The 13,643-nt window shown below is 48.7% G+C and overlaps 1 protein-coding gene across 1 annotated transcript in view; it reads left to right on the forward strand.

Moving 5' to 3' along the window:
- Window positions 1–1,656: 1,656 nt before the first annotated feature.
- Snx8 (sorting nexin 8) overlaps window positions 1,657–13,643 on the forward strand; it is a 51,425-nt gene continuing 39,438 nt past the window's right edge. The window contains exon 1 of the mRNA XM_036172340.1: window positions 1,657–1,811. Coding sequence (XP_036028233.1) covers window positions 1,718–1,811 — 94 coding nt within the window. The 5' untranslated portion in view covers window positions 1,657–1,717. The remainder of the gene's footprint in view (window positions 1,812–13,643) is intronic.

Consider the following 13,643-nt stretch of genomic DNA (forward strand, 5'->3'; position numbering starts at 1 on the left):
TAGCATGTATTGTAGTCCTGGAAAAATGAAGAGAACGTAGTGTCTAGCAGCTACAGCCTAGCCCAGGGGCTTTAACGGCTTTAAAGGAACTAGCAAGGAGACTGAACCCAATCTCAGGCTCTGGGCCTGGGAGCTCTGAGGTAGCCCATTTGGTGGAAATCATTGGACAACAATGTCTGGAGGGACAAGGTCTCTACTGTGTAAATAAGGCTCTTCCCGATGGAGTCCTCCTACTACCCTCTTTATGTCCCTAGCCCTTTTCTGGTCCCCTGAGCCCTTTGCTTTTCTTTTATTTGAGACTTTTTCTTTTTTAAGACAGTCTTTCTACATAAGTCTGCCTGTCCTCAAACTCACTATGTAGACCAGACTAGTCTTGAACTCACATTGATCCACCTGCCTCTGCCTCCCAAGTCTGGTATTAAAGGCTAATGTTGCCACCCAGGCATTCTTCTCTTTGCTTTTAGTTCTGGAGAGACCAGTTCACTCATCCTTGATGCATCCTTACAGTTCCCAACTCAGGCCTCCCCAATCCAGTCCTGGGCCAGACACTGCTCCTGTGGGCTCTTATATCCTTCCTTGTTCCCGTCTCATAGTCAGGAGTGCCAGGCCTGGTGGCACACAATTCAATCCAGGTTCTTGGGAGACTGAGGCTGAAGGATGGTGAGTTCAAGGTCTGCCATAACTACAGAGTGAGTTCAGGGATAGCCTGGGTAATTAAACCCTGAGTCAAAATATATAAAGTTCAGGGTCCTGGTGCACAACTTCAACACCAGCACTCAGGAGACAGAGGCTGGCAGATTTCTATGAGTTCAAGGCTAGACTGATCCACATAGTGAGTTCCAGGACAGCCAGGATTATCCTCTCTTTACCTCTTCTTTTCTCTCTTGCCTTTTTCCTCTCTTGTCCCTCTTGCCTCGCTTCTTCCTCTTGTCTCTCTGTCTGTCTGCCTCTCTGTCTGCCTCTCTCAAGTTCCCATTCCAATGCCACCTTTCACTCTCCTCCTCCCTCAATAAACCTCTTGCACTAAAATGAATGAATGGATGGATGGATAGATGGATGGATGAATAATAAAGGGCTGGAGCTATCGTTCAGAAGTAGAGGACTAGCTCAGCATGTGTGAGCCTATGGCTTCAATCCCCAGTGAGGAGAATGGCCTGGTTATCCTCAAACAATTACGGAATATTGCTCCTCATCAATAATCTTCTATGAGTTCTATTATAGTCAGGGCACCTGTTCCCTGTTCAGCTTACCCGCTCCAGATCCTAGAAGGTACTAGAACACTTTAGTGTCCCTAACACCCATTACAGGGCCTGTCCGCGGACCTGGGAGCCAGAGTGAGTGAGTGGATTAGCATGTGGTATGTGTGTGAGCAAATGCGCGAATGAGTGGCAGAGTGGGTGAGTGAATGGGAAAGAGAACCAGTGACAGTCGCTGGCTGAGGGCGGGGAGGTTCACGGGCTGTGGCGCTGGGCGGCTTGGATGGTACACGCGCCAGCACTCAGCCTTGGTCCATCGCAGCAAAACGCAGCAAAACGCAGCCCAGGCTGGGGCCATGTGGTTTGGGCGTGGCCCGTGGACAGAGGCGTGGCCTTAATGCTTGGGGCTCGCAGAGGGGCGTGGCGAGGTCGGGATGGGCGTGGCCGCGCCGGACAAGAGCTGGCGTGGGCGGGGCTGGCCGGCGGGCGCGGGAGGAAGTCACGTGGGTTCGCGGGCTCACATGACTGGCCGCGCGATGGACCCGCTGCCCTCGCCGGCAGTCGCTGCGGCAGCTGAGGCGGAGGCTGACGAGGAGGCGGATCCTCCGGCGACAGGTAGGGCACGCGGTCTGGTGGAGAGCCACGCATCTCGCAGTCGGCGACCACCTGTCCGCGCCATACCTCGCCTGGCCCCGGGGTGGGGTGGGGGACGTCCTGGGGCTAACCTCTTCCCGCCGCTTCCAGGGACGCCTCTCTCCAGCTCTCGGGTAGTGCGCTGTCGGTCGTGTGGAGTTGCACCTTGATCTTTTCTGATCCCACCTTGCAAACGCTGGTCTAGAGAGTGGTTTGTGATCATGTGTGACCATGCCCAGGGTAAGGGGTGTTTCCTCGATATAGACTGTTTTCCTTAGGTTCTCCGCTTTGTGGCTTGTGAGGAGGCATCCATGTGGCCAGAGGAACAAGGTGGGAGCTAGGCCTGTTGTGTTTCGGCCAGGTCTGGCTAGGTGTCACTGAGCATGGCCCTCCAGAGCGTTGGTGGGAAGTCAGGGTCTTCTCTAGTCTCTAGGGATGATAGGTTTGGGTAAAGATAGCTTTTAACCCCAGGGGAGGGCAGACATGAATGAACGCCTTTGATGGATGGAGAGACGCGGTGTTTAGGTGGAACTACACTTGGAGTTGGTCTGCAGTCTTTGGATCTTGTTGGGTAAAACACTGTAATTTTGTTGTTGTTTTTGAGATAGAATTTCTCTGTTTAACAGCTTTGTCTGTTCTGGAACTCGATTTGTAGACTAGGCTAACCTCGAACTCACAGAGATCCTCCTGTTTCTGCCTCTGGAATGCTGGGATTAAAGGCATAGGCCAAAAACATTGTATTCTAGAGGTTGTATGTTGGAGCCACAATGCAGGTATATTACCAGGGTGCTTTGAGAATGGGAGACTGTTTGATCTCGGGGCTACTTCTGCCTTAATAAAAGTTACTTATTTTTATTATTTTTAACTGTGTGTGTGGGGGGGGGGGGTTGCGGCACTGGTCCCCTTTTAGGATAGAAGTATTGGATTCCCCTGGAGCCAAAGTTACACACACTTATGAGCCACCATCATGGGTGCTGGGACCCAAACGCCAGTCCTCTGCAAGAGCAGTGTGTGCTGTTAACTTCTGAGCCCCTGCCTGACTCTTAAAGCAGTTTGTAGTGGCTTGTAACGGTGGTGATTGATAGGAGATCTCTTGGCAAATTTGGCGTCTTTCGTATTGATTCACGTAGAACTCAGCTAATGGCTGACATTAGGAATGCTTTTGCCTGGGTTTTTGGCAGGTAGTTTAGCTTCCTGGGGCTGTTGTATGACTTGTATGTTAGTCACTTCATGATTTACAGGCCATCCTGGGTAGCCACGTAAGTTGAAAAATGAGTTTTTCAGTCTGGTGGAATCTAGCTTGCCCTTTCATCCTGTGTGAAATTGGCACCAATCTGGTGAAGTGACGAAAATCTTCCTTATCTTCTGGGGAGAAACTGACTTGGAGTGTGTCCTGGAGGCGTGGGTTAGGCGAACTGGAATCAGAAAAATCTATTGTCGTGGGTATGCCGTGCATGTGGACAGTGTGACCTAGCACAGGTGTGGCAGCCAGTGGACAACTTTGTGGAGTCAGTTCTCCGTTTCCACTTTTGCTTGGGTTCTGGGGACTGGACTTAGGTGGTTGGGCTTGTGTGGTAAATTCCCTTAACCATGCACGGTACCCTCACACCTGGTCCTGAGGATAGATGTGACTTCAGATTGATTTTGACTTTACTCCTCCTGCCTCATCCTCTTCTTCATTTGCCTACGAGCATGCACCTTCATAGTTGGCTGGCCTTTGACACCCCAGAGGAATAACGAGTGTGACTCTTGGGCAGATAGCTGATTTCCTCTTCTGTCTTCTGCCCACACTTCAGAGCTGCCCATAGTAGCCAGGCAGGGACTGTGGCATCTTCGTGTCTGTAGTGGTTTGGAATGGTCGGGGAAGAAATGTGTTCGTCGTGGTTCTCAGCACATATTCCTGCTATTGTTTATTTGAAGGGTACACTGCACACTCTGTGGGAGACTGCCCTTCCTCAGAACTGAATTTACAAGTAGGGTGGTAGCAGCATCTCACATTATAAATCCCAGCATTGGGGAGGCAGAGATAAGTGGATCTCTGTGAGTTTGAGGCCAGCCTGGGCTATAAAGCCAGTTCCAGGACAGCAAGGACTGTTCCACAAAGAAACTCTGTCTCAAAAAATAAAACAAAGGAACTGAATTTACTATGTTGACCAGGCTGGTCTTGCACTCACAGAGATCTTCCAGCCTCTGCCTCCTGATTGCTGGGATTAAAGGCATGGGCCATAACATCCATCCTTGTTTATTTTTCAGACAGAGTCAGCTATGTAGCTCAGGCTGGCCTCAGACCTATAGTCCTCCTAATCTCCTGCCTCGGTCTCCTGAATGCTGAGGTTGTAGGTACATGCCACCACACACAGCTGCACCTTGTGTGTCCAGAAGTCAATGGTCCAAAGCAAGTTTCTCTGGCTAAAAACAAGGTGTCATGGCTTCCAGAAGCCATGAGGGAATGTTCATCTGCCCGCCTTCCCAGACTGTAAAAGTGTCCACATCCCTAGGTTGATGGTTTCCTTTCTCTAGACCTAAGGCAGGTAGGGCTCTCTCATGTTGTCTTGTCTGGCTCTCTTTTTGTCTATTTCCACTTTTAAAGACCCCTGTGAATGGGGGACCCACCCAGAAAGTCAAGATTGATCATTTCCATGTGTTCATTCATATCAGCTGACGAATAATCTGGAGTTTCACTGAAATCCTAGTTCCCTTTTGCTGAGTATAGGTAGCAAAGTCACAGATTCTGGGATAGGATGTAGACACCTTTGGGGTCTTATGTCCTGCCCATCACAAGAAGACACCCTAGGAGTGGATTTGACAGACCCTAGGGTTTGTATATTTTGTTTTTGATTGATGGATGGTTGCCGTGATGGCTCAGCCAGCCAACGCACTTGCTCCCAAGCCTGGACAGCCCATGTCTGATTCCCATGTGGGGTGGATGGAGAGAATTAAGAATATTTTATTTAGGTGGGCGGTGGTGGCTCACACCTTTAATCCCAAAACCCAGGAGGCAGAGGCAGGAGGATCTCTGAGTTCGAGGCCAGCCTGGTCTACAGAGTGAGTTCCAGGACAGCTGGGGATACGCAGAGAAACCCTGTCTCAAAAAACCAAACAAACAAAACAAAACAAGAGAATACGTTCTTTTTGTTTTAATTTTGATTGCCTCGATGAATAGGGAATTTCAGTTTCCTTATCTCCTCCTGGTGTGCTCCATTTGAGTCTCTTCCTCCATTGCTCTCCATCTTATTGTTTTTTAAAGATTCATTTGTGTGTATGTGTCTGCTTGTGCACACTTAGAGGCCAGCAAAGGGTGTCAGATCCTTTGGAGCTGGCCTTAGTGGAGTTGGTGGGATGCCATACTTAATATGTGGGTGCGGTGATCTGAACTCAGGTCCTCATGATGGAAGGGCAAACATTCTTGACCACTGAACTTGGAGCTTGCTGATTTGGCCAGATGGGTTGCCAGCCACCTTTGGACATCCCTTCTGTGCTGGGACATGGCACATGTCTCATGCATAGCAAGCACCTTAGAGATGGAGCCATCTCCCCAGCTCTCCCTCTCTCCTTATGGATTTGTGTATTGACATTGTAACTGTTGAAGTATCAGGTTCCAGTGTGGTACCAGGTATCATCCATCTGTGGTGCCAGCATTCAGGAAATTTAGGCAGGAGGGTCATGAGATTTTAAAAACAAAACAAAATAAAAAACATGAGCTGCAGGTAGACACCCTCTTCAAAACAAAAACTAAGACTGGAGAGGTAGCTACCGTAGATAAAGGCACTTGCTGCCAAGCCTGACTACTTGTGTTTAATCTCTGAAACCCTCATGGTGTAAGGAGAGAGATGAGTCTCAGAAGTTTTCCTTTGACGTCCACACATGCACTGTGGCGCGCCTCTACCCTCCTCCCTAGATAATAAATAAATCTAATAAAAACAATTTTAAAAATGAGGACATTGGTCCCAGTTTGGTGGTGCGTGTCTTTAATCCCAATGCTTAGGAGGTAGAGACGGGCAGATAGATTCCTGTCAGTTCTAGGCCAGCTTGGTCTACATAGCAAGCTCCAGGCCAGCCAAGGCTACATGAGACCCTGTCTTATTCTTCACAACAAATAAAGACATTAATATCCATTTAAAAAGCGGGGATAGAGAGAGGACCTGGGTTCTATCACCAGCACCCATGTGACTCCTCTTAATTGTCTGTAACTATTTCCAGGAGTTTCAGCACCCTTTTCTGTCATTTTTGGGAATAGCATGCATGTGGTGCATAGACATTTGGGCAGAATACTCATACACTTAAAATAAAAACCAGAGAAATGGTTCAGCAGTTAAGAGCACTTGCTGCTCTTCCAGAGGATCCCTGGTTTGGTTTCCATATGGCTACGTAACAGTCTGTAACTCTAGTTTTAGGAGACCCAATAACCTCTTCTGGCTCCACAGGCACACACATGTTGCACATACATATATGCATGCAAACACAAAATTAAAAACAAAGAAAGAAAAACCCAGTGGAGCTGGGGGTGTGGCTCAGTGGATGAGCACTTGCTCAGTATACACAAGGACCCGGTTGCATCCTTAGCAATATGGAAATAATAAATACTCAGAATCATTGGAGTGATTTGGTCTGTGTTGATGCAGCCTGCGATCTCATTTCAGGGCTGCTGGCCAGCACAGAGTGCCTGCTTCATCATATGATCTCTCTCTATATGCATACACACACAGACCGTGCACATTGCTGCTTGTGTCTAGGCCCTGCTTCAGGCAATCCTTGGGACTTTAGTCCAGGAGATCCAGGGGAGTCTGGTCTCCATTGTGTTAGCATGGCTCCTTCCCATGGCATTCCATACATTCCAGCCAGCAGCTATCCTCCTGTTCCCTGTGGTCAGGTCCCTGGCCTCTGCCCTGCCTCCTACTCTGCATTTTAGCTGCTCTTCCTGCCCTGCCTGGGCCCACACTCCCTGGCCCTCAGTTCCTTGCCTCGCTGCTGCCGGGTGAATTTCCTTCTCTGGGTATTTGCACTTGTCACAGTTCATTGAGCTGTCACCTCAGATATGTGTAGTTGATGGTGGTTAAATCACCCTTGAAATGGCTGCTCACATTAAGAGCATCCATCTTCTTGTTTTACACACTCATCTTCACATCTCAGCACCTGATATACAGGAGGGGACTAGATGTTTGAAGAAAACTGCATATTATCATCTCTCTCTTTTTTTTAATCTTGTTGCTACTTTTTAAAAAAAATAATTTACTTTTATTTTATGTGCATTGGGGTTGTGCTTGTATGTATGTCTGTGTAAGAGTGTCAGATCTTGGACGGTGGTGGTGCATGCCTTTCAACCCAGCACTCGGGAGGCAGAGGCAGGCGGATCTCTGTGAGTTTGAGGCCAGGCTACAGAGTGAGTTCCAGGGAAGACTCCGAAGCTACTCCTGTCTAAAAAAAAAAGTGTCAGATCTTGGAATTACAGACAGTTGTGACCTGTCATGTAGGTGCTAAACCCAGGTCCTCTAGAAGAGCAGCTCTTAACCACTGAGCCATCTCTCCAGCTCCTATCATATGTCTCTTAAAAGATAGCATTATATTTTAGTTTGATCGTTTATGTTTTAATTTTTTTAGGTTTATTTATTTCATGTGTATGAGTATTTTTCTTCATTTATATATGTATACTACATGCTTGTCTGGTGCCTGAGGAGGTCAGAAGAGGGCATTGGACCCCTTAGAAGTGGAGTTACAGGTGGTTGTGAGCTACCCAGGTAGATGCTGGGAACTGAACCTGGGTCCTCTGGAACAGCGACTGGTGTTTTTTTTTTTTTTTTTTTTTTTTTTTTTTTGAGACAGGGTTTCTCTGTGTAGCTTTGTGTCTTTCCTGGAACTCACTCTGTAGCCCAGGATGGCCTGGAACTCACAGAGATCCACCTGCCTTTGCTGGGATTAAAGGCGTGCACTACCATGCCTGGCCCTAACTGGTGTTCTTTAACTGTTGAGCCATCTTTCCAGCCCTGGTGTTTTTTAAAAATTATTATTAATTGCTCTAGATAGCATACAAAATAATGGAGTTCCTAGTAACATTTCTATATGTATTTATCATTGCTCAATTTTACCCGTTTACTGTCTTTGGTCTCTCCTCCAATTTGTCTTTGATCTCTCTTGGGTAGGGATGTAGCTCAGTCGTGAGTGTTTCCATGAAGCCCTAGGTCTTGTCCCCAGTACTGAATTATCTGGGTGTGATGGTGCACACTTGTAATCCCAGTGCTGGCGAGGTGGAGGCAGGAGGATCATACATCTAGTTAGAAGCCAAGCCTAGACTATAAAACTATATGAGACCATACTTACACACACACACACACACACACACACATACAATTTGCAAGGTAAAATGTGCCAATCTGAAGAAAGAGGAACTAACTGGGTCTCTATTATGTAGAACAGACTTTGTCAGAATTTGTGGTTAGCAGAAAGTGATGTATTCCGAGCAGGGGAATTCTGTTTTCGTGGGTTTTTTTTTTTTGTTTCCTGAGAAAAATGAAGCACAAACAAGACATGTTTACATGTGTGCCAGGGTGGGCAGAGCCCTCAGGAAGAAGCGATGTGGTCACAGCTGGGAGCTGCAGGTGGGATGAGACCTAAGTAGCCTGGTGGCCTTCTGAAGCCTGACTTCCCAGTTCACTCTGCAGAATCACTAGTGAATTAGAATTAAGGGAGGGGTGGTGTTGGGAATGTGTTTGGAGGCAAATGATGGTCTTAGCTCTTGGAGAATCAGATCCAGGCTTGTTAGTGGGTTTTTTGTTTTTTGTTTTTTGTTTTTTTTTAAATTTTAGACTGATCCCATGGAGCCTAGACTGATCTCAACCTTGTTTTGTAGCCAAGGTTGACCTTGAACCTGTGGAGCCTCTTAAATTTACCTCCCAAATGCTAGAGTTAGGCATGCACCATCACATCTGGTGTGCAGTGCTGGCCATGGAACTCAAGGCCTCATACATGCTAGATGAGCATTCCACTGACTAAGCCCCAGCCCAGTCCTAGAGACTAAACATACCATGTTGTGCATGCTAGGCCAGGACTCTGAATCTGAGTGACATCCCAGCTGTCTTTTTGCATTTTGTCATTTTAATGTGCCTGTATGTGTGTGTATACTTTTGAATGTTGATGTGTATGCCTATGCAAGGGTGTGGGTGTACATGCCTGGGGGTCAGACTCTAACTTTGGGTATCTTTGTGGATCTCCACCTTTTTGGTTTGTTTGTTTTAGACAGGGTCTCACTTTGTAGCCTTGGCTGGCCCAGAACTCAGTATGTAAACGAGACTGACCACAAATTCATCAAGATCCTGCTTCTGCCTCCAGAGAGCTGGGATGAAAGGTACATCCTGCCATGCTCCTCTCTACCTTACTTTTTGAGACACAGTCTCTCACAGAGAACCGCCTGGAGTAGGCTGAGTCAGCTGGGCTGGCTCTCTGCTAGCTCCAGGGAGCCTCTTGTCTGCACCTTCCTGGTGCTGGAATTGCAGGCACGCACGGCCACACCCAGCTAGTTTTCTTGGTGCTGGGTGGGCTTCGAACTCAAGTTCTCTTATCGCAGGGCACAACTTCCTCAGCTGAGCGTCCCTTCTGTCTGTTTTTTCTTTTGAGACAGGATCTCTTTACTTTGCCCTGGCTGGTGTGGAATTAGCCTGGTGGAGCTAGTTACAAACTTGCAGTCCTCCTGCCTCAGCTTCCTAAGTAGCTGGGACGACAGGCTTGTAAACCCCGCCCCCAGCTCAGCTGGTACTGTTTGTGTCCACAGGTTGTGGAAGGCATTTTGCTGCTTCTAGAGTGTGGGCTTTGGTAGGGGTCTTTTAGCTCCTAGGAGTGTTTTTGAGTGGCTTTGTGATGTTTGCTGAGGAAACTTGTCTGGTAGATCCTCCTAAGATACATAATTAATGTTTTTATCTGTCTGTCTGTCTGTCTGTCTGTCTGTCTATCTATCTATCTAGAGACAGGGTTTCTCTGTGTAATTTTGGTGCCTGTCCTGGATCTCGCTCTGTAGAAATCTCCCGAGTGCTGGGATTAAAAGGCGTGTGCCACCAATGCCCGGCTTGTTTGTTTGTTTGTTTATTTGAGACAAGGTCTCATGAAGTCTAGATTGGCCTCAAAACTCACAATGTAGCTGAGGATGGCATTAAATTTTTCATCCTCGTGTCTTCACTTCTTGAGTAGAGGGATGGCAGGCAGGCATCATCCTGGCTCCTGGTTTATATGGTGCTGGACCCAGGACCCAGGACCTCCTGCGTGCTAGGCAAGCACTCTACCAACCAGCCTCTCCCCATCCCTACAATTATGTCATTTACCAACAATCCTCCAAGCCTGGTTTGTGCCTGGGAAGTGTTGACTGCTGGAGTCTTAGGGGTGAGTTGTGATCAGAACCCAGTATCACTTAATGCTGGATAGGAATTGGTGCTTTGAGGAAATGCTGCATAAGCGCAGAGAACCGCCAGCACAGACATTTTCCAGAGACTGATCCCTCAGCACTTCAGCTTGGCTGTAGCATCCTCCCGAACTTCCTAGTTTCCGGTGCAGCTTATGAAGTTGTCCTCACTGTGTCCGGGGTATATGCTCTCACAGTCTGTTTCTTTCTGCTGATATTTTTCTGTGTTGCTAAGTAGGTTTTTTTTTTTTTTTTTTTAAATTTTATCTTTATTTTTTATTTGATGGAGATAGGGGTTTATGTACAAGGCCCAGACTGGCCTTGAACTCACTGTGTAGCCAAGGGTAATTTGACCTTCTGATCTCTCTGCCTCCATTTCCCAAGTGTGGAGATCAGAGGCAAGCACCACCAGGCTGGAACCTGTGATGCTGGAACCAAGAGCATGCTGTGTGCCGAGTGCGTGCTATCCCAATCCAGTCCCAACCTTCGCTCCACTGTCAAGTTGAATTTGAAATGTTCTATTCAGTGGCGTAGTGTTGGCAGCTCGGAATGGAGTACTGTACTACTCTAAAGGCGCAGTGGCGCACGCCTTTCATCCCAGCACTAGGGAGGCAGAGGCAGGCGGTCTGTGAGATGGGGGAGCTGGGCCCCTGAAGCTGGAACTGGATGGGAGTTGAGGACTGCAGGGCAGGAGCAGAAGAGAGAGCCAGGCTGTCTTAGTCACTTTGCTGTTACTATGGCAAAACGCGCACAACCAAGACAACTTACGAAAGAAAACATTCAGTCGCACTTACTGTTTCCAGAAGGTTGGAGCCCATGATGGGGCGCAAAGGTATGGTGGCAGGAACAGCTGAGAGTTCACATTTCCATCTGCAGGTAGGAGGTAAGGATGGATACACACACACACACACACACACACACACACACACACACACACACTCTGAAATCTCAAAGCGTCTTCCTGCCCAGTGGCACACCTCCTCTGACAAGGCCAAACCTCCTGATCCTTCCCAAACAGTTCCACCAACTGGGGCCTGGCCCATCAAACATAAGAGCCTATGGGGGTCATTTTCATTCAGACCACCACACGGCCCGTGCACTGTGGGACGTGTGCATTGGGGAGCCAGGGAAGAGGGTTTTTGGTGGGAGGCTTCTCAGGTGTGTGAGTAGGCTTTCTAAGGGCTGCAGGTGCTCCTGGGGGTTCTCTGCTGCGCTTCCCCTATGGAACAGTTTAAGCTGCAGGTGAGGATTGGCAGTGCTGGGTGGTCTGTAGTAAGTGGTAGCCCAGGGGTCTGATTCTATCGAGGAGTGTGGGTACTCTTGTTCCTGACTACCATGGACATGGGCTGTTGTCCTGTACTCCACTTTTGTGATTTAATCTACCCTGAACTCACTGACTAGTGTCTGATGGAGAGGCTTGGGATCTCCCCTCATCTGGCTTCCTGATGGGGAATGGTGGCTATGATTATCATACTGTATACTGCCTAAGCCCAGGTGTGACGCACCCCACTCCTTACAGAGCAGAATACTCTTAACATCATGAAAGGCCACATCAAAAGCGCACCAAATGGAGCGGGTGCTAGCCCTTGCCAGTTGGCCTTCGGCTTAGGCACAGCCATGCATCTGGCCAGCAGGCACAGGGCATAGAGCCGGGTGCCCAGCAGGGCTGCGTGTGGGTCTTTGGCTGGCTGCCTCTCCAGAGCAAGCCACCACTTCCTGAATTCTGGGAGCTGCTGGCCAAGTTCCCCACAGTGAATTATGCTCTCCACTTCCCCCAGCCTAGCTCTGCTTAGCTCATCTTGGAGTTTCAGGGTATCTGAGCGTCAGATGACAGCTACCTTAGGATGGAAAATTCAGTCTCCACATTTGTGCCGATGTGTGTGTGTGTGTGTGGGGTGATCTGACTCAGTAGTTCCCTTTCTGTAACATATTCCCAGTTCCTGATTTGTTGTGTGGATTTCTAGGGCCTTCTGATTCTGGTTAACTGTATTCTTGGGCGGTCTGTGCCTCCGGCAGTAGAAGACAGAGACCCTTGCCTTAGCTTTCATGTTCCTGCCACAGATCAATAAGGCTTGTGTAAATGGATTCCGACTTGGGGTGTTTGGCTAATGACATTCCCAGGGCCTGTTGGGTATTCTCTAGGAGCACCTAGCTTTTTGTTTTTTGAGATAGGGACTGGCTTTGAACTTACTGTGTAGCCAAGGGTTACCTTGGACTCCTGATCCACCCTTCTGCCTCCACTTGATAATACAGATAAGGGCCAGCATTTATGCAGTGTTGAGGACGGTACCCAGGGCTTTGTGAATGCTAGGCAAGCCCTCTACCACCGACCCACAAAACCAGCACTTCCCTCCATGCCCTCCCTGCACCTTTTTGAGACGGGCTGTCACTGGAGCCCAGGCTGACTTTGAACTCTCTGGATCTCCTGCCCCAGCCTCCATGTGCTAGGATTATAGATAGGCCTGTGCTACCATGCCTAGGTCCACTGTGGTGGCTCAGGTGGGCTTCCTGTGTAGCCTTCGGTAGGACGTGGATGGTTCCAAGATGTTTTAGAATATTTTCACTTTTGTGTCAGAACCTGAGTGACCTTCGGAGTTCATCAACCAGAGCCTGGAGGAGGGTTTCAAAAAGAAAGAAAGCCAAGTGATGGTGGCCCACCCCTTTAATCCCAGCACTCAGGAGGCAGAGCTCTGTGAGTTCGAGGCTAGACTGGTCTACAGAGTGAGTTCTAGGAGGCCAAGGCTACACAGAGAAACACTGCTTGGGGTGGGGGGTAGAGGAAAAATCCCAACAAAACCTCAGAAACTGAGAACAGATTGAGTGAGAGACAAGGATCCTTTGTGAACTTTGAACTCACAGTGTGTCATTTCTTCCAAGGTCCCCACACTGGCAAACAGTGTCCTTCCCTTTTCAACCCTGGAAGGGTGCCACTGGGCTTCCTCGTGGATGAGTGCTTCCAAGATGAGCTGAAGTTTGATAGGTCCTTTGAGAAGCAGGTGGCTGGGGGTGGGGCTTGCCCAGCATGCACAAGGCCCTGGGTTCCATCCCCAGCACCCTATGGCTTAGGCATGGTAGTGGTGCATGCCTGGAATCCCTGCACTTGAGAGGACTTCAGGGTCATTTGGGGCTGTGTAGTGAGTTTGAAGCCAGCTTGTACATATCAGACTGTGTCTCCAAAAAAAGTCTCTTCGGTAGTTCATGGGGGAGCAGGACCCAGGACCCTTTGCCTAGGCCTGTCTCCTGCCTCTGACTGGAGTTTTGAGAACTCATCAGAGTGATGTTTCCAGCCCAGTGCTTCCTCACAGCCGAGGTAGGCCTAGGAGGGATTTTCCCCACTCTGCTCTGTGTGCTTGTACTGATCTTTGGAAGGACTGGTTACTGACCAGCCTGGAAGTCTCAGTCTGTCTGTCTGTCTGTCTGTCTGTCTGTCT

This window comes from Onychomys torridus, chromosome 22, assembly GCF_903995425.1.
Source record: "Onychomys torridus chromosome 22, mOncTor1.1, whole genome shotgun sequence".
Lineage (NCBI taxonomy): Eukaryota > Metazoa > Chordata > Mammalia > Rodentia > Cricetidae > Onychomys > Onychomys torridus.